At 38.7% G+C, this 27,443-nt stretch overlaps 3 protein-coding genes across 4 annotated transcripts; 1 reads left to right on the forward strand and 2 right to left on the reverse strand.

Moving 5' to 3' along the window:
• Window positions 1-910: 910 nt before the first annotated feature.
• On the reverse strand, window positions 911-2,968 carry LOC106173991 (carboxylesterase 5A). The gene is made up of 2 exons (XM_087011833.1): window positions 1,500-2,968; window positions 911-1,219 (listed from the first exon to the last, which is right to left on the reverse strand). Exons 1-2 carry the CDS (start codon window positions 1,811-1,813, stop codon window positions 1,009-1,011), a joined length of 525 nt encoding a protein of 174 aa, XP_086867959.1. The 5' UTR covers window positions 1,814-2,968; the 3' UTR covers window positions 911-1,008.
• Window positions 1,886-6,136, reverse strand: LOC147762605 (acylcarnitine hydrolase-like). Its single transcript, XM_087011484.1, has 2 exons — window positions 6,073-6,136; window positions 1,886-2,880 (listed from the first exon to the last, which is right to left on the reverse strand). Exons 1-2 carry the CDS (start codon window positions 6,134-6,136, stop codon window positions 1,886-1,888), a joined length of 1,059 nt encoding a protein of 352 aa, XP_086867610.1.
• Window positions 6,137-9,633: 3,497 nt separating this feature from the next.
• On the forward strand, window positions 9,634-27,094 carry LOC106173976 (uncharacterized). 2 transcript variants are annotated; one of them, XM_013555331.3, is made up of 2 exons: window positions 9,634-9,820; window positions 24,459-27,094. In XM_013555331.3, the coding sequence occupies exon 2, from the start codon at window positions 24,462-24,464 to the stop codon at window positions 25,584-25,586; it is 1,125 nt and encodes a 374-aa protein (XP_013410785.1). In that variant the 5' UTR covers window positions 9,634-9,820; window positions 24,459-24,461; the 3' UTR covers window positions 25,587-27,094. The 2 variants fall into 2 exon arrangements, with proteins under 2 accessions (XP_013410785.1, XP_013410783.2); XM_013555329.3 differs by lacking the exon at window positions 9,634-9,820 and adding an exon at window positions 23,916-24,098.
• The last annotated feature ends 349 nt before the right edge of the window (window positions 27,095-27,443 follow it).

The raw sequence follows: 27,443 nt of genomic DNA on the forward strand, positions 1-27,443 counted from the left end.
TGTGTCTTTGTTATATATATATATATATAAAACCCTTAATGAATTTATACACATCTATAAATATGCTACTGTGCTAAGCTTAATACATTGTATATCTGAAGACCATTAAGTCGGAGCACAGATGTTTTTTTTTATTGAAAGGGTGTAAGAAAGCAAGGTCCCCCCCCTTCCCAACACAGCCCCTTCCTACCACAACCCCCGTTGACACACCCCGAACCCAACCCACCTCCCTAAAATGTATTCGCTGTTCGACTTACCGCTATTAATATGCATCTTTGATTGTATGAACAACATTAAAGTTTTATCTAAGCTATCATATTTTATTGTTTTAAAACAAGCTACAAGAAATGCTGAAAACAATTCAATACATATAATTTCACAGAAAAAAATTAAGAAAGATGGAGAAGAGGAAAACAAAAAATCAGTATTAGGGGATCTTTGTCTCTTTAACCGTGTATAACAACTTTACTTTCGATGCCAACTTACAACTGAAGCCATTTACAAACTACCAATACCGGTCAATTAACTTATATCTTTTATATAAAAAAGTCTACATTTGATATTCAAATTTTATAATGTTTGACCTTGGAGTTTGGACCCATCAAAATATAGACATAGCCGTTAGCATACTTGGGTCTGGGCACATCCACGTCAATATAAAGCCACTTACATATGTTTAAAGGCAAGTTTATGTTTGGAGCCAAAGCACTGATATACGGCAATTACGGCGCGGTTTCCATGGACAAAATAGACAAAAAATCTACGGTGATATCCGACCATGCACTTCGTGGATATGCAGTATATCCGTACAACCCAGGAAACACAGAACGTTTTTATAACATTATCATAACGTTAATATGACCCTTCCCCCCCCCCCCCCCCCCCAAACAAACAAAAAAAAAAAGTTCTGTGTTTGCTTGGAAATCATTAATCACGCCTCATCAACCAGTTGAAATGCCGACGCCTGAGGACCCTGGGTGTCCAATATGTTCTCCAGATTGCCTTAGGTCAAGGTTCGGGTTGACATGGACGTGCGGCCACCCTGTCAGCCTCTTGACCCACGGCCACTATAGCCGGAAGAACCTCGGTCGCAAACAGATACTGGCGCTCTCTATCGAATGTTTCCACGGTGGTGGGCGTGTCCAGGTTGATGAATTGTCTGGAAGACGCTGTATATTGCGGCCACTGGACGCTGACTGTGTCACCAACATTTGGGTCACTGAAAAGATGAGAGTGTTGACTGATTAGCAAAATAATGAAATACGATACTGAGCATACACAATCGTACATTCTGACTTCGTAGTCAAGTCAAGTCCTTTTGTAGAGGGATATTTTTATACTAATTAAATTACAGTTGATGGTCATTGGCATTGGTGATTGGTCATTGGTTGATGGCACAAATAAAACTTAATGGGCATCAAGTACTTTGTATTTCCATTTATCAATATCATTCAGATTTCAATTGCAGTAAATATTCCGATATGTTACCTGACCCTTACCCATTTTTTACAAAGTTAGCTATATACCGCCTGATGGTTCTTCCAAGTTCCAATTCCTCAGCTGTCAAATTATATACATCCGGGTGCTGTTCAAAAACACCAAAATACAGAATGCGGGTATCAAATTGTTCAGCTTGTACAAAATCAGCCTTAGGTAAGTAAGAAGATGGATAGCCAAGTCGGACAGATAATGTGTATTTATACGTTGTGGCACCTGCCGCTGCGTTCAACCTCGCCGACTCCTCTGCTGGCATTCCGAAGAAAAGGTCTGTGTTTTGCTGCACTTTCTGAGTCAAAATATCCAAAGGATCCATGGGGTCTTGGATAAGGCCGTATTCGTGAAACAAGGACCTAGCAACAGCCCTTCCCGCGCTTTTCACCTTGAACTAATAGAGCATTGATGCAAAGGTTTCGAGATTCAAGCGTTGCTGGGACACAGTAGGGGGATCCCCTATTAAAGAATATGTCAAGAAGCTGCCGTCATGGGAGGAACTACCTACCATATATCGAAGCCCGGATGTCACGTTTTCTCCCAGTAGCTCTCGTGGGTGTCTTGGTACCAAAACTCCATCAATACTTGGTCGCCAGTCGAGTCCTCCAGGCAACCCTTCCTTCCTTATCTCCGCCAATTCCTGAGCGTCCTTATTGCGTAAACAGCGGAGTATTGCACTTGGTTCAGGCATATCACATCCGGCCAGTTTTGAAAACTCCAAACTGACGTTCAAAGACTCGGCCAGATACCCAGGCGTTAAGCTCGACCCACTCATTGATATCCCTCCCTGTATCAAACCACGATTTAGAGGAGAGATCATCTGATAGTCCACCAAAGCTCCTCCTGCTGCATCACCAATAAGAGTAATGCGATCAGGGTCTCCGCCAAACGCCTCAGCATTCTCCCGAACCCATTTAATAGCCCAGTGTTGGTCATACAGGCCGTAATTTCCTCTAGCCTCGTCAGTCCCCGTGCTGAAGAACCCCAGAAAGCCCAGTCTGTAGTTAAAAGTGACGAGGATGACATCAGACTCCAGGGCAAGGATATCTCCATTAAAAGTCGCACCTGTTCCTGCCACGAACGTACCGGCATGAAAATGGACAAGAATTGCCAGACGAACGCCCTTTTCACGTAGAAGGTCAACACCACGTGGCACGAACACGTTCAAAAACAGACAATCTTCGGCCCGTGTGAGGTTGGTGATTGTTCGACCTAGGTTGATGTAGAGGTTAATAGAGCTGTTTTGCTGCAGGCAGTGAGGACCGAATTGTTTCACTTGTCGAATGCTTTCTCCCCATCCAGGATGGCGCTCGGGATTGGCAAATCGAAGAGTCCCAGCTGGGGGTTTTGCGTATGGTATTCCAAGGAAGCGATCAACTATACCTGTGCCTATAGAAGAAAATTTCAGAAAATCATTATATGAATGCTAATTGCACTAGAGATGATTTGAGCATTTTGAAAGACCGTCACATCCTTCTCAACCGTGGCTCTCCTGTACACAATTCACTCCATCTCGAGCGTAACTAAGTGAATGCGCGCACGTGGGAACAAACAAACAAATGCACACACACACACACACAAACACATTTCCATAGCACTAGTTAGCAGATTGATAGCTGTCGTGTACCATAAAATCTCCCCGCAGGAAGTCAAAAGTGTTGTTTTATTCCACTGCAAAAAGCGTCTATCAATAACAAGAAAGAAAGTAGTATACTCCCCTACCAAAAAAAGTGTCATCCCTAAAGCAATGCGTAAAGTGATGAAGAAAATCATGTCATCAACGACTGTTCTTAACTCAAGTTCTGTAATGAATTTTCTGATTGTACCACCCATAAATAAACTAAACATATAAAAAATAAAGCCATATTTTAGTGTTTTGTATAGTGAGAAAGTAAGGATCTGTGTTAAGCTTCCCATTGACCACTGCCAGCTCGCCTACACTATACCAGCCAATACACCCCACGTGTCCTGTCAACGGTTCTTTGTGGGGATCCCTGGTCTCCTTACAAAATGACGGCGACTGTGCAGACGTCTCTTGACGGTTGCTCAGAAACTTGACATGCCCTCTTCTTGTTAAATGTTGCAGACAATCTCTGAAAAATCATGGAACGTTTTCTAAGAGGAAGGCACATTAACATTTCCTTCTTCTCTATGGGTGTAGTTTATTTTGGTCAGCCTTACCCAGGCAATTTTGCCCATACGCCTGTTTGTTAATGATGCTGACTATCCCTCTGAATGGTTGTCATGGAGCCACCCAGCCTTCGGGCAATTCAGCTGGCCAATAGTCCAATCTATGTTAATCTCTTGGTAAAAAAAAGTTTTCCTCTCACTTAGGATCTGCATATTAAAAATAATTGGTTTTAGGGTATTGCAATGGTTACGCCAGGTAGATTAGTCCACTATAATCACATCAACAATTTACACGATGTTCGGTTGATACTTGTTGTGTAATATTAAAATGAAAACCACAGGAACCCTCATTGCAATGCAAATAATTGCGGTAGGTGATACTTTTTTGGTATTTGAGTATATGTATATTACCTGGGTAGTATACACATGTTTATACATTAATTCTTTATAAGAAACCGACCAGCAGTTAATTCAGAGATTGAATATGTAATAATAATAATACATTTATATTAAGTCTAAACTCCATATTAATATGTTCGTTAGACTTGACAAATATTTACATACATATAACAAGTATACAACTGGTCAAAACACGCTGTGTACACAATCTCGCCTCCCTGGGGAGGATAAAGCCCCGCTGCCGTGTGAGGCGCTGAGTGCTATCAAACTTACAATATCGTTCTCTGCGTGACCAGGACCCTGCTTCAACCCAAAAGTGCTGAGTGCCAAGCGAAAAGACAGCAGGTACCGTTTATGAAGGACTGGTATGTCCCCGGACGGGGTTGAACCCACGTCCTCCCGCTCCGGAGGCGGACAATCTAACCGGTCGGATGTAGTGTAAAACACGGGAATTTTATTATCTTGAAATATTTCGGTGCCATTTTCACACACGCATATATATATATACAACGTATTCTTCGCCGGTGATATTATTTGCCGTAAATATTAACGCCGCTTTATAATTCCACTCTCTGATGAATCATCCAATATTGTTAGAAGGTAATATTAGATATAAAATAATAATCAGCTTTAGTGGAAATGTTCGGCTGTGGTGTTGGATTAAGCCTGAAAACCTTTCCCTATGGTAACACAGAAGCATTGGCCAGCGAACCAATTCTCGGCATCTTTTATACAATCATATTTTCGGCTCTCCCCAAGAGAAGGAGTTATGGTGGGCTTGTAATTTCAAGCAGCTCCAGCCTTTCAAAAGGACAAGAAGAAGGGGGATACAGTTTATTTTATTCAGAAGCTATAATAATATAGGGTGCCCCACCAAAAAATATCCTCACTCTTTGACTGGCCATCAATTTTTCACCTCCGTTTGTTATGTTTTCGCCTTCGCTTGTTTGTTCGTTCGTTCATCACCATCCGAACTCAAAAAGTTATAGATGGGTCTTGATGAAATGCCCAATAAAGGTCATATATATGCTCACATAAGTGATTATGTATGATGATCAACTGTATCGCCTTACACCCCATTTATATCTTTATAGCGTGTCTTGGCACAGGGTTCGTTTGAGTATATTTTATGTCTTTCCTGTCACGCATGCGTCATTAGCTGCACCCATCTAGCTTCTCATGAATATCTAATATTTAAAGTAAAGGCTGGCTTCACATGATTAATTTAAAAATATCCTTTTTTCTCCCCCCACCCCCCACCCCCCCCCCCCCCACCCCCACCCACCCCCACTGCAATCAGATTATTAGCACCAATCATATAACGTACTGTTATTTGAAAGGAAGCGAAGAATTCTTGCAAAATTGGCTCAATTTTGCTGCAAACATTTTGATTTTTCTCAGGGGACTAATATATTTTCTTCCAAGCGCAGTAGTATCTCTAAACAGTGGAGTTCATTAGTTTACATACTTATCTGTCGAGCCCCTGAGGAACAACGACAGTGTACGATCTCCGTCAATTAAAAAGAACTGCTTCGCAGTTGAATGTCATTAGACCAAAATGAAACGTAAAACAGATTTAATTATGCTTCATTTAATTTTATTTACTGTATTTTAGATGTAAAGTGAAAAATAATTAATATGTTTCTAAAAGAAAAAGGTATATTTAATGTTTTTTTGTATTTTTTGCTTATCAAAGAACATTTGCTCCTGAATATATAAACAAAATACACGTGCCTGCCGTGTGCCAAGTTTGCCAGCTACACTGTATGCCCGATACCACTATAAGGGCTGCGCAATGGCTACACCAAAATCAGTTTTTAAAGCAGAGTGTTGCATGTGTTGTGGTACTGATCTTCGACTGTAAGATATTCTTAGTTCAATTTTCTAAGTCCGCGTCAGTCACTTTGCTTCTTGTCTCGTCTGCACGAGATAACGTCAGGACAAGGCAAGAAAGGCAGTTCCAGGCGGTCAAAGCTGTGACGTACGAGACTTGTGATTTCAAAATGCCGGTTGAAATATGACAACTGAGGACACTGCCCTAGATTGCCCTACAGCATGGTTGGGATTGACGAGGACGTGCGGCAACCATGTCAGCCTCTTTACCCAGTGTAACCATGGCCGGAAGTACCTCGGTCGCAAACAGATTCTGGCGCTCCCTATCGAATGTTTCCACTTTCTCTGAGTGTAGTTTCTTCTGGTCAGCCTTACCTAGGCAATTTTGCCAATACGCCTGTTTGTTAATGATGCTGACTATCCCTCTGAATGGTTCTCATGGAACAACCCAGCCTTCGGGCAAATCAGCTGGCCAATAGTCGAATCTGTGTCAATCTCTTGGTAAAAAAAAAGTTTCCCTCTCACTTAGGATCTGCATATTAAAAATAATTGGTTTTGGGGTATTTCAATGGTTACGCTAGGTAGATTAGTCCACTAATCAACAATTTACACGATGTTCGGTTGATACTTGTTGTGTAATATTAAAATTAAAACCATAGGATCCCTCATTGCAATGCAAATAATTGCGGTAGGTGATACGTTTTTAGTATTTGAGTATATGTAAATTACCTGGGTAGTATACACGTTTATACATTAATTCTTTATAAGAAAACGACCAGCAGTTAATTCAGAGATTGAATATGTAGTGTAAAATACGGGAAATATTTCGTTGACAATATTTACACACGCGCGGACATATATATATATATATATATATATATATATATATATATATATATATATATATATATATATATATATATATATAAATCTAAACCTTGGAAATTTTAACTTAAAGGCCATACATATATACCCTACATATATAGCCATCAAACATGTCCTACTGCTAAACACATCCAGGCTAAATCGGTGTACCATGCTTAGGTGCAAAACATGCTTAGGAGCTAAATGCGTTGAAAAAATCAGACAAAGCAGGCACTTGGATGTTTTTACAGTGTACGTTATAATTGTGTACCTGTGTTTTGTACCAAAAATAAAACATTTCAGGTCATTTTAATGTCTTTTCATGCAAGAATGTTGTCTAACAAATGGGGTTGATACAATGTTGCTATCTGACGTTGAGTCAACTTTCAAATCCAATGTTTATCCAACGTTTTATCATGGGCTGGGGACCTCGTGCGTTTGCAGCCAAATCACTGAAATCACGTCGTTTTCGGTGATGAGGCCAGATATGGAGTTTTTAGGGTTGACGGTCGAATCCGTGTCCGCCGACGTGTACGTGAGGCATAAAACGATGATTGTGTACTGCCTAGGGTGAAAGAAGGGGTTGTAACGTCTCTGTTTGGGGAGCATTTCATGCCCATGCCCAGAACCAGTTGGTTTTTTTAGGAGGCAACCTCAACCAGTGTTCCTGCAGAGACATTCTACAGCAAACAATGCTTAGATTTGTAAGAGTCATCTTCAGGAACAACTTTGTGTACCAAGACGACTGCACAACCCCACATCGAGCTCGCAGAATCACTGTTTTTCTTCGAAGCCAATGGGTTCAGCAACTGCCCTGGCCTGCAAACTCCCCAGATATAATCCCAATTAAAAATATGTGAGCGGAAGTAACTCACAGAATTAATAGCTATGGTCATCGACCGGTAAATAGTGATGAACTGCGACAGGCAAATATCACTTCGTGGAATGATATCCCCATCCAAACTCTATGAAACTTGTCACAGGGTATGCCATGTAGGATGAGGGCGCTGCAAGCGGCTGCTTGAGGTCATACCCGCTATTGATGATTTTTCATGATTTACTGTAATGAGTTCTTTGACTGTGTAACATATCACTGTCCGGAGGCTATCATTTTCTTTAATATCTTAGCTTAAAATTAATACTGACATCAAACTGTTGATATGATTTTCTGGGGGTGTTCTTTTCTTTTGAATGACATCTTATGTCAGATTTGATATTATTGACCAAAATATCTCACAACAGATGATATTTTTATCACTCAATGACATACTTTTTTGATGAATGAAGCAAAAAAAAAAAAAAAATTTAACCAGCACTCAAAAATAACAATGATAAAAGAATATTCCATATTAAGTAGTAACCCTGTATATTATCCGGGGGAGGGAGCTGGGTGTCTGAAAGGAATTGTCCGGGAGGGGTGTGTGACCGGGGTTAATTGTCCTAGAATCCTCTCAAAAGTATCTGTAGCATGTGATCCTAGATGAAGCAAGATCACAAAAAAAGCAGTCGTCAAAGCATGCACAGTCCTAGACAACTCCACCCCCACCCTTACAGCTGCCTACGCTTATATCACACAGTGTCGGATTTGGAGGGGGGTCATGGGGGTCCTGCCCCCCCCCCTTCCATTTCTGATCCCCTCTTGCTGAACCATGGTTCTAAACCGTACCAAATGGCACCGTTCGCCCTCTAAAATACCAAAAATTTTCAGGGGCCCTAACCCCACGGCAAGTGTGAGTATGTGTGTGTGGGGGGGGGGGGGTCGTCTTCGCATCCGCACACCCCCCCCCCCCCCCTTCAAATAATCCTGGATCCGCCACTGTCACACCACTTAGTTCAACAGCCCTGCAGACCAGTCTGCATCCAGTATGTCCAGTATTATTATATACATCCAGTATCTCTCAGGTATACGCGTCTATCCATCAAGATGACCATAGTACAGGTATAAACGGCGACAACTTATCTAGCAAAAAAACTCCCTCATCACAGACAGTTCCACTTTTATTGTTGGTAGGTAAGACCAGAGTTTAATCACAGCCAAAAACAAATTCGTTCACTTTCTCACCTAACGCATTTTCTCACAAACATTCATTAATAGGGGAGACATTCAAAAACTGATACATTTCCTTTTTCACCTATCACATTCACTAATGTTAATTGAAAATATGGGAAATACATCCAAAAACATATCTGTTCTCTTTCACACCTAACGCATTCACGAATGCCCTTTCACACCTAATGCATTAAAAATGTTCCATTATGCGACAGGGGAAACATGATGTTTGGTCAACTCCAAATGCATACATTCTCTGTCACACTTCTTTCTGTATTCTGTACGCGTTTTTAAAATGTCCAAAAGAAATATTTCTATCTTTAAATATCTTGCAAAGTTACTGACAATGTGGAATTTCATATAATTCCATGCTGCCAATAAACTCCCGAAATCCATTGCTTTAACATGAAAATCTTTCAATGGCAAACATAGAAGCACCTGAGTCTGGTGTCGGTAATTTCTTCGCAAAATTCATAAAAACAGGTTGAACTTTAATATTTCCAAAGTAATTAGTTCAGATTGCCTTTTTGCTTTTTCAACTAAAATGCCAGTGCACCGCAAAGACGGTTTAGAGTTTGTGTGTGTGCGTGTGTGTGTGTGTGTTTGTGTGTGTGTGTGTGTGTGTGTGGGTTTGTGTTTGAGAGAGAGAGAGAGAGAAGAGAGAAAGAGCACGCAATCAAAATTATTTTTACGCATTTTGCGCCAATATGTGTCACCTTCACTCTATACAGTGCGTATTTCAGTATAATTCCAAGAGACGCATGCGTGAATACATTGCCCCAGCATCTCTGAAGCCGTAGAACTCATTCATCCACCAACCCTCTCTATCGATTTTACATAGCGCAAAGCCAAACATAAACAGAAAGAGGCCATCAGGAGGAGAGAGACGATTGCTCGAAGCCGCTGAAGCCATTGATCGATAGCTGAAACCTTTATGTCATATGAACAACGGCTTGGTAACTGTGATCAGTAACTCTGCGGCAAGGCGGTTCAGGTGCTTCATGTTTCGTGGTTGACGTGAGTGTTTATGTGCCAGGTAGCTCCAAATAATTGGTAAGTTGCATTATGTGGAATATCTCCTACTATTCAGAGGATTTTCATTCTGTTCATATCGTTATTTCCAGTTCTGTGACTGTTTGGTGATACATATTGCATTTCTTGTATATATAAATAAATACGTAGGAGTCGTGAAATAACAGTGAAAGTTTAGTTTTCTATTTTTAATTTTGCGATATTCAAAGACACTTGTGCCATGAAATTGACAAGTGCCACACTTGAATATATGCTTGGTACTTCCGAAACGGCCATAAACTCTGCACACAACCCGCATTTTGTATGGCAAATTTGACTCCGAGATACCTTGGTCTATTCATGATGAAATTACAGTATTTGGGCATTTAAATTCCCTATGTTTTAGTTGCAATTACAAAGATATGCACCGGTATCCTGCGGTTACATTGACATTATCAACGCGTCCTTAGAGACAATATACTAACCCCTGGGGTCTGACGGACGCTTTGAAATTCATGTTTACAAGTGCGTGGTTTATTTCTTTCTTTGACCATCGATTTTTCTCAGTAGGCGCACATGTTAATATACGTGTATTCTGCAGCTGATGCTGAATCGAATGAACTAAAGGCGCACGTGCATCTCCTACGGTTACAGGCTTACAGACCCAGCATGTATCAGTATATATGTGTGTATACGAATATAAATAGAAGAAACGAGGTCGCTCTCCGGCCGACATTATTATAGTGTTCAATATGAAGAATCTGTTGTTTTTGATTAAATTTTATAGAATGACTTGTGAACACAAGCGAGATTCCTTTGCGATCAAGAGAATGAGTCGACTTCTCATGGGAAAAGAGCTATCCAGAGTGCACCTCCAATTTCCTGGATTTGGCTAATCTGTGCCATTTAAAGAAAAATCGGGTATAATCCAACAAGGGAAATCGGGATCCTTGTGTCCATTACACAAAATATGATAAGGACTCTCTTGTTGCGTTCAGTGACATTGGTGTGTCTGTTTCGCAAAAAGAAAATAAGAAACGCCGCGTGCTGACTTCTTTTGTGACTTCTTGATTTCTTAAGTCGTTTGGGCTCGGAAGCGGAATAAAAAATCGATCAATACTAAGAAAAATCGATGGCACTGCACAGACCATTCATCTTTTGTTCGGATTCCCCTAGTATTACCGATTTAATTCCTACCGATATATCAATCTTTTTGGCCTTTCTTTCTAACTCTTAGTGAATTGGACGAGGGGAATTTCCAATACGATTGCCCAATGCCAAGTCAGAAAACGTTTACTGCTGTATATGTATACTGACAGATTAGAAATAGTTTTTGTAAAAGCTAGATAATTAGCATACTGCACCGTTAAATATGGAGTTGCACTGCTCGTTTAGTCACAGAACTTAACGTTTCTGAGTTGTACCGTTGTAACGAAACTGATGGAAAGCGGACTTTCTGTTATAGGGAACTCTCTGTCCTGTTACACCTGTACGTCTGCTAAAATGGAATCTGCGCTGCCGAGTAACCGTTTGCAGTGGCAGAAATCGAGGAATTTTCTTCGGTTAACTTTTCTGTCTCACGATTAATTGGCGTAACAGGAGGGTCTGTTTATACTGGTTTATTCACCACAATGCTGATTAAGATGATAGGAATTTACCAATATACAAGGGATAACTGCACAAGCAGTCTGTAAAATCTTTAACCTAATCTACGGGCTAATTTAGGGGACAACCACAAAAATCGACTTTCCATTAGACCCCATTGGATTTTCTTGAAGATCGAAGTAAGAGATTATGCGTTATTAGATACACTGCAGCAAGCATTTTTCTCTCGACCGATTTCTCCTAGTTCACCGTATTATGTGCTTTATGTAGTTTTGCATATTTTTCGAAGATGGTCCGAGTACTTACTAATCCGTTGACTAAATATGGCCGACCACAGTTCAAAAGCGATGCCGCTGATTCCTGATGGTCTCCCCGCCTTCATACGCGCCGTCGCTGGAAGGGCCTAGGAATTAAGCCTCGGAGCAGAGATTTAATCTGTTTAAAGGCGCGTGGAGTCGGGGAGGCCATCATGAATCAGAGGTATCGCTTTTGAACTGTGGTCGGCCATATCAGTAAGTACTCGGAGCACCCATTCTGAATGGGGCCTTTGTAGACCGTGAAGTACTAGGGCAGTGCTTTACGACCCCCCCCCCCCCCTTCTTCTCGCTTGCATTCCAACATGTCGTGTCCGTTGCCTTTGTTGGCAGCATCACAATACGATGTCACCTTCAAGCTATTTTTGTCGACTTCGATTTCCTTTGGATTAAAGAGCGATTATCTCCATCATTTTGCCAAAATTGCTCGTTACTTCCATCAACATCTTCGGTGGTCTCCCGAGTAATGACATCCCAAACGGCATATATCATTGCTTTTTGATTGATTCTTTTATGGTAATAGGGTATGAGGGCGTTTCCATTTTACTGGCATTTGTACATGAACTTCTAGTGTGTTAACACTTAAATCAGTCATATTTGACCTCTTTCGGTTTAGTCTAGATGTGCACTGTGTATGTTTTATATAATAACTATTGTCGTAATATCAATTAACTGTTACTTCTGCATTCACATTCATGAGCAAGGCAAAACAACATGCAATATTATCATTATCTGTACTGTTAATCATGCCAGTGCAGACGTATAGATTTCTATCTAGGTGACCGGCTTGTGACTCAGTTTAGCATCAAAGTATATATAGGTGAACGTTCAATTGTTACCAGATCCTGCAGTGTACGTGCAACATATTACTGCTAAGCCGGACCAAACTCGGTCCAAATATATGCTTGGCGTGAACTAAAACTGACCTCCGTATCTCTGCTTCTATTATATATATAAACGTAATATTGTGACAATTTTGACCATTTTTCAAATCAACATAAATCCTGGGTAACCATAGCATTGCGAACACTGAGAGCAGTTTTTTTTTTTTTTTTTTTTTTTTTTTTTGGCCCAACCTGCTTCAAAATAGAACAAGACGCGTGAACGTTCTGAAGTAAAACAAACCCCAGTATTTCGATCAATAACCATGTTTATTGGATTACATTCTTTTAATAACATCAGCGATTCTGGTCAAATGTACAATACAAATATTTTTCACAGAGGTCATTGTTTTAGTCAAAGAAAGACGATGCTACAACAAACGTCAACCACTTAATCTGAATCCATGGTGTTTCCCTCTAACTTCTACTTAGTCATAACAGAATTACTCTAATTGAATTATGTGCAAAACAAAGGGAGGAAATCACAAAGAATAGCAACTTGTTCATCTCATTTATTCATATTTTGCCATGGGTTTGTTTGAATCACATTATCAATGTGAGAATTTTCCTGTCTGGCTTTATTTAGATATCATTTCGTTTAGCTCTTGATGGCGCCGTAATGGCTTGGAAAAAACGTGAATGAGTCAGGTAGATCGTAATACTTTGATTGATGTTCTTTGTACGACGATTAAAGGTTGATACACGTCTATGGTATGGCTAAAACTTTCCGGGGTTGACTTCAAGGCTTTTTTAAAATGATGTTTACATATAGGCTTCTTGTAATATCTAAGCTTGTTGACATTAATTATACGTACAATATCAGGCAATATTTAAGCTTATTGGCTAAATCTCATAGGATATACTGTATCCGCTATATTTTATAGGTTATTTGTAATAGTCAATGTAGTTGCTATAGTTAAATCTATGGCCTTGATCTAATGGGTTTTAACTGCTTTATCTGAACTGGAAGGCTATGGCTACTAAACTCTAGCTGCTATATATCTAGACTTATGGAAGCTACTTATGGTATTACCACTTTTTAAAATCCCTTGAGTACTTATCATCCTTTTTATTTATAGAATACCAATTAACAAAACCCTGTTAATCGCTGTCATATATATTTCAAAAAGTCAAATCACAGCCTAGTTAGACAACCATACCAACCTTTTTTAATTAAAATGAAGACAGGGCAGCGTGCAGGATTGTGTTAACAAAAGCCGTTTTTTGTACTAACTCAAAATTTTAGACGGCTTCAATGCATCTACAAGGAACCCACAATGTTATTCCTGTCAAGCGCTGTATAAGTCTATAGGCGTTTTAAGATGGAACAACGCTAGCTGATATATTAAAGAGAGATATTCAAAGAGTCTTTAGTCCATTATCTCTGTGAGATTAATCCGAACCAACCACTAGCGTGCAGCAAATATTGCCTTCATGGAAGAAAAGCCTATCCGTTATATGCCTGCCAGTAAAAGAAAAAAATCACCGCGCACTGCCAGAGATTGGTATTACTGCTTAGTCCAGGAAATTGGTGAAAAATTGTGCATTTTTTACCTACAAGCATGAAATTTGGCACACTTATGGACAATGAAATTCTAAGCAAATATGGATATATGGGCATGTCTGAAAATTCCAAAATGGCCGTCAAATCCAAGATGGCCGCCAAAATACCTTTTCAAATTAAAACTTCAAGTACATAGTCTTTTAGTGACTTAAAATATCATATAAAGGTTAGAAAACGCCATGGTATGAATCCTTCAGGTGTATAAAATCCAAAATGGCCGCCAAAAGTAAAAAAACAATCCACTTATTCAAGATATCCATTAGAATAGTAAATTCATCATGCACTTAAAACTACAAGCATAAAATTTGGCACAGTTGTGGACAATGAAATTCTGAGCAAATTTAGATGTATTGGCATGTCCAAAAATTCAAAAACGGCCACCAAATCCAATATGGCCTCCAAAAATAGGGTTTCTAATTCAAACTTCAAGTATATAGTCTTTTAAGGGCTTAAATATCATATAAAGGTTAAAAAAACACCACAGTATGAATTCGGTATCAATATCTGCTTCTTTAGGAGTATTAAATCCAAAATGGCCGTCAATAGTAAAAAGCAGTTCACTAATCCAAGATATCCAGCAGAGTGGTGAATTCATCAAACTACAAGCATGGCATTTGGCACAGTTGTATAAAACGGGATTCCAAGCACTTCTGGATGTATGGACATGTCTAAAAATTCTAATATATGGCCCCCAAATCCAATATGGCCGCCACAAATACCCGTTCAAATTAAAACTTCAAGTATATAATTCTATAATAGCTTAAGACAACATGTTTTGGTTAGACAAAACTATGGTTTGAATGAAGTTTCAATATTTGTATCTTTAGGTGTATAGAAATCCAAAATGGCCTCCAAAAATAAGAAAAACAGGCCACTCACAGCAGCAGTATGGTGAATTCACCATGCAGTTAAAACTACAAGCATGAAAATTGGCACAATTGTAGAGAACAGGATTCTAAGCAATTTTTTATATAGGGACATATCTGAAAATTCTAATATGGCCACCACAACCCTTTTAAAGTAAGAATTCTACTTCATAATCTTATAACAATCTTTTATATTTTTGGTTTGAAAACAGAGCTCAGTTTAGATGAATTATCAAAAACCGCTCCTTTAGATACATTAAGATCCAAATGACCGTAAAAAGTGGAACAGGACTCCTTTTGATCAAGTTGTGACACCACATGCAGCAATTCTATAGTTGCCAAAGAATATGAAAATGTCAAGGTATTTTCACAAATAAGTTTTAAATTAACGAAAGTTATTTTATCAAGTAGGTGTTGCACATTTTATGGGCGATCAACCTATTACTTAAGTAAATGGACAAAATCTCAACAGAAGATAGCAGCTAGCTAGACCGAAATTGCAAGTTCATATGCTTTTAAAACATTTATTTGTTTTCATTCAATTTGCAAGGGACTTAAATGTCACATATTTTTCATTTCTACTTATTTCGTTAAATAATTTACATTTATTCATGTGTGCCTAGCTTTAGTTGTGTTTCCCTCAGCTTTCTCAGAATTTGCCTAAAGCTATAGCTTCTACATGTAATTCACTTTCCCCAACAAAATACCAAGAGTGATTGGTCATTTTAACACCAGAAAGCATCAGTTTACATGCATGTGGGACAATAGGAATATGAAAGTGTGGTAGTGCATACTTGTAAATGTAGGTTATTAGTGTGAACCCATATAGGACCAGTCTTCCTATTCTTCTGACTCCCCTCTCCACAGGTAGCAATTGCACACATAACTACGAACAAATGTGGCAGGAGCTACCTACGAAAGGTAAGTTTTGTTATCTGGGTAAGTGAATACTCCCCATGGCTTCATTCTGGACTGTCCAAAATGACAATGATGCCGGAAATCGCGATGAGTCTGTACCTTTTAACGTCCATATTGCACTAATTTCCTGGTATAATCCTCAGAATACACCGTGAATTTTTGAAGCTTTATATGTATTAACTTTCTGAAGGATTTGAATTCTCTTATTATCATGTTCAGTTATTTGAAAGTATAAGTTTTACCTAAAATAGTTGCCAAATGAACAAATGAAAACCCAAAGTTTGGAGCCTACTTCTTTTTAGTGCATGAAGTTTAAAGCCTGCTATGCAACTCTTGGATAGAGCACGTATCAACACCTGCCCTCTGTCTGGGGTATTTCTTTGCTCATCAGTTTTCACTAAATTCTCAGTAGCCCTTCACCTATTTTATTCGAACTACATTGGCTTCCTGTACGACAGAGAATTGTTTTTAAATTACTGTTGTTTGTTTTTAAATTCACTAGAGGTGAATGCCCCTTATATTTTAACTCGATGCTACATCCAAGTACACCCAGTCTCACCAGGTCTACCAGATCCACCTCCACTCCTTGTTTTATCAGAAATGATAATAAAAAAACAACCACAACCTACGGCCACAGGGCATTTTCAATTTCAGCACCAATTTTATGGAATCAATTACCCTCACACATTCGGACTATTGACAGTGTTGAGGTTTTTAAAAAAGATTTAAAAACATTCTTATTTGCACAGTATTTTAATTAATATCTTCTCATTTTATCAGAAAAAAAGTTTTATTGTTCAGACCATTACTATTTTAACCAGTTTTAATTATTTTAATTGTTTTTTTTTTTATCTTAGCTTTTATTATATATATAATAAGTTGTAATCCTAATAATTTTACCTGTAAACAGCACTGAGACGCTAGTGTAGTGCGGTTTTAAGAAATAAATATTATTATTATTATTATTATTATTAATGTACTAAATCCATTTCTTAGAGCTGAAATTAGAAGCTTTTCTAATTTACTTCTGAAGCGCAAGATAACATCATAAGATTACCGAGTGCAACTATGCCCCTGCTTTTAGTACTTTACCAATGCACCACACCAAAATTGTTGAGACCTGTATGTTTGATTAGCTGTCATTTTTGTAATATTTGTGAACATTTGATCACGAATGTTGATTTAAAAATCCGTCCTTACAGCACATTTATATTGTGAAGCGCCATGCACTGATCTAGCTGAAGAATCATAACCAACAAACAAAATTGGTACACCCCAAGCTTTTTTATACTTGCCTCTTTTATTTTGGTGTTTCTTTCACATTTTATGGATTTTGCACGATTTTTTTTTGGATTTTTTTTCTTAGAAAGGGGGGGGGGGGGGTCGCCCATGAGTGCCATTTAAGTAGATTGCTAACTGGGAAAAACTACTTATGTTGGTTAAGCAAAAGAAGGACTGTTTTCAGTACATAATAAATGTATCATGCTTGATGTTTTTTACAAACTCTGTAGAATAGCTCCTGCACAAGTAGGAATATGATGATTATACAGGTAGTTGCAAAGCCCACATGGCTATTCACGAGTGATTACAATTCAATACATGTGGCCCGCTGACTTTTGGAGGCCATTTTGGATTTTAAAACCTAAAGAGGCAGATACTGATACTACATACATACTATGGTATTTTCTAACCATTAAATGGTATTTTTATAAAATACTATACAAATAACTTTCACAATGAAATGTTTTTTTGGGGGGGCCATATTGAAATTGACTGCCATATTGGAATTTTCAGACATGCCCCTATGTCCAACGTTTTTTAGAATCATGTTCTCCACAACTGTGCCAATTTTTATGCTTGTAATTGTAAGTGCTTGATGAATTCACCATACTACTGCATATATTGGGTAAGTAGACTGCTTATTTTACTTTTGGAGGCCATTTTGGGTTTCTATACACCTATAGAAGCGGATATTGATAATTCATTCATAGCATGGTATTTTGCAACTATAAAATGATATTTTAAACCATTATAGGACTATATATTAGAGGTTTTAATTTAAAAGAGTATTTGTGGCGGCCATATTGGATTTGGCGGCCATATTGGAATTTTCAGACATGCCCATATATCCAAAATGGCTTAGAATTCCGTTATCTACAACTGTGCCAAATTTCATGCTTGTAGGTAAAAAACGCACAATTCACCCTTTTTTCTGCACCAATTTCTTGGACTAGCTAAGAAAACGCTAGCCGTGCCAACTTAATTATGTCCTTCAGGGATAACCCTGAGTTTCAGAATCGACTGCAAACTGAGGTTATATTGTAGATAAGAAAGAACGAGTTCCACTGAGGCACGGACTCCCAGGGTAATAAGGGCGATTTGCATGTTACGTACTGACTTTTTGTACGCTATTTTGCATGATGAAATCACCTCTAAGTCAGTTCCGACTTTGAAAAGAAAAACAAAACAAAACAAAAACAAAACAAAACAAAACAAAAAAACAAGAATCAATAGAATTACCATGTACATGTAGACGCTTAAGACACAATGGAATAGCTAAATATACCATTGTTTGCTTTTAAATAGATTCATGTATCAAAGAAAGAGTCAAAATATTTCTTTGTTTTAGTTTTCAGTCAATCTATATTCCGGGGTTTACATTAGTCCGCTGGGTAATTGTTTTTTCTTCTTCATTCCTTTCAAAAGCACAGGGATTACTGTAATAGACATCGTTATCTAACTTTGATTGGAAATTGACAAGGCAATATTGTCCTCGTCAATATTAGAAATGTGTCTCTCGGGTTACGTTGTTGACTGGGACGTTTAAAGTTCAGCAGACTGCTATGCTATGTGCGTGTAAAACTTTTATGTAAAAAAATCAATTATACAGATTTGGTTGCGCCACTTCTACATAGTGAAGTTAAATATCAATCATAAACAAATACATCTATTCTATGGCAGTAGTCTAAGTAAATATTTTAAGGGATATCTATCATAACAAAGAATAACCGCAAATGTGGACTTACACTTGATGACTAGCTGCACAGATTGACGTCGATTTCTAATTAATTGCATTAAATCCAGCACCTTGTAAAATCCACAGTAAAAGGGAAAAAAAAAGCTTTCAACAGTAATTGGCCATATTCATTTATTTGAGAAGGTGTTTTTTTCTGCTGTTCATTCGGTGAAGATAAATATAAGATGCCTGTTGTGATTTCTTGAAAACCCGACACCTATTCATTCAATGTAGCCTACGCGCCATGTGTTCCACACCCAAAAACGAATTTGAAAAATAGAGATAAAAACCTGCCAACTACAATCGCCTTAATCGAAGAACCTTTTCCAAAGCAAATATCCCGAGAAACACAAACGCTATAAAAAGTATACACACGAAACAAAGGCCCTGACAACGAAACGCGCTGCAATTAATTGCCCTTGATATTAGCACATATTTCCGTCCCAAGGGCATTAATTCATCACGCGTGCATAGAGGTAATCAGGTAATGCAATACATATCAATTTATTTTCGGGAAAAAAACTGCAGATTAATGACAAAAATGGCGACGTTTTGTTTGAAGGCAGAAGATTCCAAGAACTTAAGTATTCAGGCGTTGAGAGCGAGTTTTTATGTTAAAAATACCGAAACCCCGAGAAGTGCCTGGATTCGGGAGTGACGCATGTCACTTCACTGTACACTATTCAGTAAAATTATCTGTCAGTGGTAGAAGACAAAAATTAAAATGCTAGAAATCTAATCGTGTATTTACTAACTGCATATAGAGGCTGTGGGTGGGCTATGTGGGTGTGGACATTTTGGGAATGAAAGAGGGGACACTGGGGGGAGGGGGGGCAAGGCACCCAAAAGATAATAAGAGGTAGTAGTTGCTGGTGAATGGATATTGTGTCTGAGGCTTGATTTCAGCTCTATAGGTCAAACTCATTCTGAAAACATGGCTACATATATATCGTCGCCAATGAAATGTTATCAATATTCTATTGACAATTTATCACTCCGAGTCGCTGGAGTAGAATATAATCATAATGGTGCTTGTAACGTATTTATGATACAGACCTATAACTCATCAGTGGCAATAATAGTCGACAAAGAATCGTTTGGAAGCCTTTAAATTCCCAGTTAAGGCTTTGCCACTGATTAATAAGTTGATTAATTGACTCACCTGTTGTTTTGCTGTACCTGTAACTGCACAAAAAGTCTACATGGATATTTGTACATGATGATAAGAAATGATATTACTAGTTTAAATATGACACATATGCACACACACACACACACACACACATATTACCTTTTTATTTCCATTTATTTATTCTTTGTCATGTTTTTGTGAGAGTACTGCATATGAATTATGAACTGCGCATCACACTGAAGTGGTTCTTCATTTAGCAGGGGATTATAAGTACAGTTTTAAATATTAAACAAAGTACCAAGAAAACGGTGTCGGTAGATACGATCTGATGTGTTGTGAGCCACTCATCGATTTATCGAGTTCTATGCACCTGAAACAAGCTTTGGTATCATGGTATCTTTGTTACATGATTTGAGTTTCAAGCCATGTGGAGAGCAGGCATATCAGATAATCGCACGTGAGACTGTCTGTCGTATCCTTTGAAGTTAATGCTCTGCGCATGTGCAGCAGCAAATCCTAAACATTTGATTTCTTGGAATTTTGGCGGCCCTGTGAATGACGTTCAAGTGTAAGCCCACTGACCTTGGTGTATCATGTCCGCATTATGACAATGAGTCGGTCAAAGGCATTAATCCTGAGGCAAATCCATCTTTTGGGGGGGGGAATTAATTTCCATGTTCTTGGGCCGAAACGTCTGGGCAGAAACGCAATTTCAGCGGTGTGGTTGACATAACTCAACCATGCTCATTTATCATCTCATACTCTGTCTTCTGTCTATATCTTTATTGAAAAATAGAATTCGAGGACAGAAATGAATCCCGCACGCTTGACAGTTTGACAGTTAAGATTCATAACAGCTAGTGATAGAACAGAGTCTCTGCGATCAACCCAAGCGTTCAATTTAACCACGGTAACGTATATCAGTCCACTTCATCGCAGCCATCTAATGCAGTTTTTATGTCCCTCGCTGATATCGGCGTAGGTTGGGTGTTTCCGTGCTGTCGCTCGGTCGTTTCCGTAAGCATCACTCGTTCTCTTAAGCACGTTTCCGATGGGGATTCAATGAATAGTCTAATTACTGTGTTTCAAATGTATTATAACACTGCTTGATACCAGACTCTGCCTAGATTCTTTCTTTTTCTTTTTTCATTTTATTTATCTATATCTTAATATATAAATATGTCAAATTCCTGTTGTACATGCCCTCATTTACATAGTAGTTTTTTAGGGGGTGTAAAGTAACATGTGGCAAAGTAACTATAACATTAATTGTACCTATAATATTCACCTGTCTCTTGTGATGGAATCAGTTCGGTTACTGTCTCATGCATGAGATTCATTCTTTTACATCATACTTATATTTTATCTAGGTGCTATTAAATTAAGCCCACATGAGAACTTGTAGTCAGAAAATGAGTAAAGTGTTCAATATATATATATATATATATTAGTACTAATAGCAATATTCTACAAAGGACCCACCATTCGTATTGTGCGTCTAATTGGCATTGTATGTGACAGCATATTAAGTCTTTCAGCAGGATATTATGAGAACAAGCCGCTACTTAAATTCTACACTGGTATTGATTGAAAACGGTCACAGCTGGGTCATGCTGTTACTATGCAGTGTACCAAATACGAAACATTCTCAAATTAATTCATTATTCATTCAATTTTATTCAGGAAATCCCGTCGAGTCTCTGGATCATCCAACCTTGAACAGTTTAATCCTAAATTGAATCGAACAGCAACTGCCAGCAAATGTCTGCGAGGCCCGTGAAATAGAAATTTTAACGTTGAGACCACAAGTTATAATGATAGAAATAACAACTACGACTAAGAAAAAAGTACACACATTAATAGAAGTGTCACCCCTACTGAACCAATTCTTTGGGGGGAGATAAATGACTGCGGAATGATATGCTCCTAGTATCATTTTATTAACATCAAATTTCACAAGAGAAACGGTTCTGACTGAACAATTCAACTGTATCGATATTCTGACATTGCTTATATTCAGCCTCTTCAGGTTAAAAACTTTGATTACTCTGATTCAGGGGGTGACACTTGTATTGTCCAGTGTGTGTAATGATGATAACATATAGGCATATATATATATAGAGAGAGAGAGAGAGAGAGAGAGAGAGAGAGAGAGAGAGAGCGAGAGAGAGAGAGAGAGAGAGAGAGAGAATAACAAAATTGAAACAAATGAAAAATACTTCTTGATGAAAAAGACGCAAGTGTTAATTGCAATGCATATATTGTGTATTCAACTATTTTCTATGTTTATCTTTCACTCCTTTGAATACAGCCAGTCTATACATGTTCCTATATACGTGACAATAAACCACAAGCCATCCCTTTAAACTTTCCGTCCATTCTGCACCGTTGGCTTCGATCTTATTTTTTCCAAGAATTGCAAAGTACAATGAACTTTGAACTCTCTGGGGTTTCAAAGTATCATATTAGCGGTCGGGGAACAATTCATAAGTGATAAATAATAACGCGATATAGCTATGAGAAGCTACTTTCCAGGCATAATGTCCATCGCTAAAAATGACCAAACAGATTATTTCATCACACAGTAACGCGAGGCGGCTTTAATTAAGTTTAATGGCTATCAACGCGGACAGTAATGCGAATAGAAATGTATGAGCTCACTCGGACGAAATGCTTTAATCACAAACTAAATGTCGATTCAACTCTCTGCACATCTGTTGTTGTATTCCTGACATTTGTTGGGGACCGAAAAAAGCGAGGTGGGCATTTTCCCTTTTTTAAACCCTGGTCACTAAGTTAAAAGTAAATTATTATCAAAACCTTTCTTGAAATGTTTTAGAACTACCAGTAGGCCTAGAGCCGAAGCTTTTTTTATATGTCGTAATGTACGAATTCACACGAAAACCGACTTCTTTGAAAAACAAACAATGCCGTGATCTTTTAATGTTTCTGTTAGACTGTTTTTTCTCTGGAAGGCAAGCTTCAAGAATTATTGCTATGAGAAACACGGCGAGCTTACAGTACACGGTGACACACAACGCGGCAATATTCACGAAAGCCAAAGAGACGAAAGTTGCGTGCAGACAAAAATATGACCATAAAGACAGAATAGATATTGACACGCTGTATAAGACAACCAGAGAGCATGCCCAACTGATTCGCTTGTTTGAACTGGGCGTGCTTTAAAACAGAAGATAATTAATTTCGTGTGTGTGTGTGTGTGTGTGTGTGTGTGTGTGTGTATGTGTGTGTGTTGAGTGTGGGGAGGTGGGGGGTAGGGGGTGGTATGCATTTTGGGTTCCTGTGGGGATTTAAGATTTAATGTAATTTATTTTGTCTACTTTAACTCATTTCTTTATGATTGTTATTTTTTTACTGTAATTATTCCTCGTGCTTTTTTCTCTCCGTTAATTATTATAACACTGGTCTACTCGCTCCAACTTGATCTGAAGCACGAATTATCATTTCTAAATTCCCGTTTGCCCGGTGACCTCATTTAAACCTAAAACGTGTCTTAACTTTCGTTCGTGTCTGAACAATACCGTAATGCGCCATATTATCTGTCATTCGCACCTGTCAAGCACTGAGAGATCTCCGAGTCAATAATTCATACACGCATGCGTAAAAAAAAACACCTGACCGTTTTATGGTCTCATGAATAATAAAAATTCAAGCTAAACTCCATCTGTCAACAGAAAAGTCTGGTACAAGACACTCCAAACGGTTGATTCACGTGGGAAAAAAATGGCTTCAGCCTAGAAAAGAAGCAAAGGATACAGATTAAATATTTACTAAAAAGAAAAGCGGTTGTTGTTTTGGCTTCCATGTTTCTTTAGTTAAGGTAAATATAAATTATAATCGAAGGCCGAAAGCTTGGATAAGAACATGTTTAAATATCAATACAATCCTAAGTGGCATGGCAAAGTTAACTGCGCATGTAAAATATAACGCCGTGCAGGAACACACTGGCTTTTACACTGATCACAGAAACACAACGCTTATTGTATCCAAGGAACACATGAAGGTATACTATGCACGTTTGAAAATGTCCTAAAGTTATTCTTTCTGTGTCTACATTATCCTCCTGAGGTGTACGGGAAGGCACAGCGCTTTATGTAGCTGGTCAGTCATTGAGATATGAATTGTTTAATCAGAAAAGAAAAAAATCCAAGTGTAGGGATGAGTCGAACAATAATTCTTGAGAAAAGGTCTTTTTTTGGGGGAAATTTGACTTGACGGGGAAATCCCAAATGGATATTTTTAAATAAAATTTTTGCCATGATGCCATGATGTATTTTATAACAATTATTCAACCCATGTGACATAAAACAATAATTGTTTATTAAACGAAATTTTCACTGATATTCTTGTCATATGCTTCCAGGTCATGACGTCGGAAAGAAACTTCTCCGCGCGAGAGACCAGAGTCATTGTAAAACGCCGCTTCAACGCAGAGAAAGATGGACTTAATTTGTCGAGGTATATGTTCACTGACAACAAAAAATTTGCCAGATGTGTTGACCAAGTAAAGCTGGGTCTTCAGAGTATGAAAGCTATGATCAAGATAGAAACAAAACACAAAACTATACCCGCCAAGGTTCAACACAGAGCTTCGTTGCCCACAAGTAGTTCTCAGTATGAGAATTTTGAGAAGGAACAACTCCATCAAGTCCAGGGTCAAAGTAGAAAGCAATTCCGTCGATTAATGCCAAAAGTTGTATTCACAAGAGGGTCACAAGATGACCTGTTAGTCTTGAAAATGGGGATCGAAGAGGAGGAGAGCGCAAGCGCACGGCTTTTACGAGAGATCGACGAAAAAATTCAAGATATCGAAATCAACATGCTGTACGCAGTAGCCAACGATGCTGGATACAAGTTGGACTTCGAACGAAGAGAATGGCGGCGGCCAGACGGACGACTTCTCTCGATATCGGAATATAGCGACCTCTACTTCCGACTTCTAGACCACATTGTTCTGGCAGACGACACGTCCCGAAAGCAGACAGCCCTTTCTGCAGAATTCGCGCTGAATCTCCGAATATGGGTCTGCGTGTACTTCGATTTAGAGCAACCCCTTAGCGAGTACCACCGTCGCCAGAGGTCCGCCATAGAGAATTTGGTTCTTCTTCTGTCCTGGATAAAATATATAGAAAAAGAGCAACTTACGGGATACTCAAGAAATGAATATGAGCGCGTCATGTCTCATCTGTGGACTCTTTTCCTGCGCGGCACAATACGAAAGGAAAAGGCAAGATGGCTGCTACAGGACAGATTCATGTGCGACGGATGGCTTCAAAATATGCGTTGTTTCCTCTTCAGGCAGTGCACGGACATTTATAATGAACTCTCGGACAAAAAGCTAAAACGACGTGTATTGCCTACCAAGAGAGGAAAGCTTTGTGAAGATATAGCGGACCTATTTGATGTGTATGCCTGCCGGGTCCATTATGGTGTTGTTAAACTCTTTCCAACCAATGTCCTGGCCAAATCCTTATGGTTTGACTGGTTCTAAAACCAACTTACTTTCTCCGGGCAAATATTTTTTGTAAAAGGATAAAACGACACCAAGTCGAAATGTCTGGACAAAGCAAAAAGAATTTTTAAAAAAATCTGTTTTCTGTTTGACTGACAGCTCCTTGAAGGACTAACCGCAAACGTTAATGGTTGAGCAAATGACTTTTTCTAGGTGATCGGTCACATTATGCTGAATCCATTTCACTGCTCTTCAAAAAGATAAGTCTCACCATGTTCCCTACCCGTCGCTAACCACTGATATTAAGCGAAATATATCAGAATTTGTCGACTATTACCCACGACTTGATGTATAGTATAACGGAATCGCTTCTACGCAATCTGCTTTCAATGCCCACGGCAAGTCAAACGCGCGTCAGGCGCATGGTATATGGTCATGGAATGGGGATGCTGCAGACCTTCCGCCTTAATAGACGTTGCGTTATGATCTGGATTAACAGCCCCTACGTTGTTACGGCTGCAGTGAGACAAAGACTGGTGTTGCACGTTAAATTTTGAAATCAATGTTCCACGGCATCATGAGAATGCAATAAGACCAAAGGAACTGAAACCATGTGTCTCCAAATTGTCAAGTACGCACTCAACGTGGAATTCTAGATTTCACTTACTGTAATTCAGATATACAGTCTTGTATTCTGCAAGACAGTTTGCAAAAGGTCTACCCCCTACCAGGGTCACAGACGAATTTTTCTGTAGATATTCACAGATATATCTCTGGTTTATTCACGACACGATTCTCACGATTGAGAAACGTGCTTTTAGTTAATCTGCGGCCCTGGTAGAGGGTGTGAAAGGTCAGGCATTCAGTTTTTTTTCTCGTATGTCCAGGGATGCTACTTTCAGATGGACAGTGCTATTATATTCGCCCATCGTTAATCTGTCCCAAACACAAACGTCCAAGGAGAATGCAACAAGGTTAAACCATGACGTGCTAGAATGGATGTAAACTATAGCTTGCAGGTCTATGTTTCTTGAGGAAATTTTGGTGGAATTTGGTGACGCTATGAAAACTTTTGATTGTTTTATTTTTTTACTATGCGGAAGTACGTTGTGGCTGCCTTTCCAAAATGCATTTAAGGTATTATAGGGTGCTAATGTGTCGGTACATCCGTATCTTCCGTTCCGAAATATTTCAAGGGGGAACTAAAACATTTTTTCAATTTTCTAATCTCAGAAACGGTCGCATAGCTTAAGCTCCATGAAACAGAAGGAACTATATGTCAATCCGTTATCTGTTGTGCCGCTCAGGCTGACAAAGTTCATAAATCATTGTAAATGAGATTCTGATGAAAACGAAAGCCACTGAACGTGTTCAAAACCTACATGATGCATTATGGAGGTTTTTTGTGTTAAAAACATTGTCGGTATGCTTGGAAACGTGACAAAACATAGGTATGAGAAGTGGTGTTCTGAGAAATAAGCATTAGCGCCAAGATACCTGCAGCTGTTGCTTTACTGTCTGTATAGAAATAAAGCTTTCAAACGAAACGCTTTCATTTACTTTTTTCAAACTCTCTCTCTCAGGAGCTGAACGAATTGGAAAATGAATTACAAGAAAGGGCAAAACATTAATACATCTTTCTGTTATCTTCTAAATCAAAGCCAAAGAAAAAAAGAAAATCAATCAGTTTTGGCATAATTATGATACGTATCAAGTAAGACATTCACCAGACATCACAATGTAAAATCGCCATATTAAATCAAAATAACAAAAAAGATGGTGTAATTATGACGTCAATAAAACCCACGGGGCCTGCCAGGGGAACGTAGCAAGACAGTGACTTCTATAACATCGGTATACGCTAGCAAAATATTGAAGCCCGACAAATCCAATAAC

Source organism: Lingula anatina, chromosome 4 (assembly GCF_051362555.1).
Source record: "Lingula anatina isolate TDL-2025a chromosome 4, LinAna3.0, whole genome shotgun sequence".
Taxonomy (NCBI): domain Eukaryota; kingdom Metazoa; phylum Brachiopoda; class Lingulata; order Lingulida; family Lingulidae; genus Lingula; species Lingula anatina.

Excerpts from the sequence above, each read along its gene's own strand:
- LOC106173991 (XM_087011833.1), bottom strand. The coding sequence starts at position 1,813 with ATGGATCCTTTGGATATTTTGACTCAGAAAGTGCAGCAAAACACAGAC. Across the intron at positions 1,220-1,499 it reads GCTAACTTTGTAAAAAATGG|TGACCCAAATGTTGGTGACA; the intron begins GTAAGGGTCAGG and ends TCATCTTTTCAG.
- LOC147762605 (XM_087011484.1), bottom strand. The coding sequence starts at position 6,136 with ATGGTTACACTGGGTAAAGAGGCTGACATGGTTGCCGCACGTCCTCGT. Across the intron at positions 2,881-6,072 it reads TCGTCAATCCCAACCATGCT|GCACAGGTATAGTTGATCGC; the intron begins GTAGGGCAATCT and ends TTTCTTCTATAG.
- LOC106173976 (XM_013555329.3), top strand. The coding sequence starts at position 23,991 with ATGGCAAAGTTAACTGCGCATGTAAAATATAACGCCGTGCAGGAACAC. Across the intron at positions 24,099-24,458 it reads TATCCAAGGAACACATGAAG|GTCATGACGTCGGAAAGAAA; the intron begins GTATACTATGCA and ends ATATGCTTCCAG.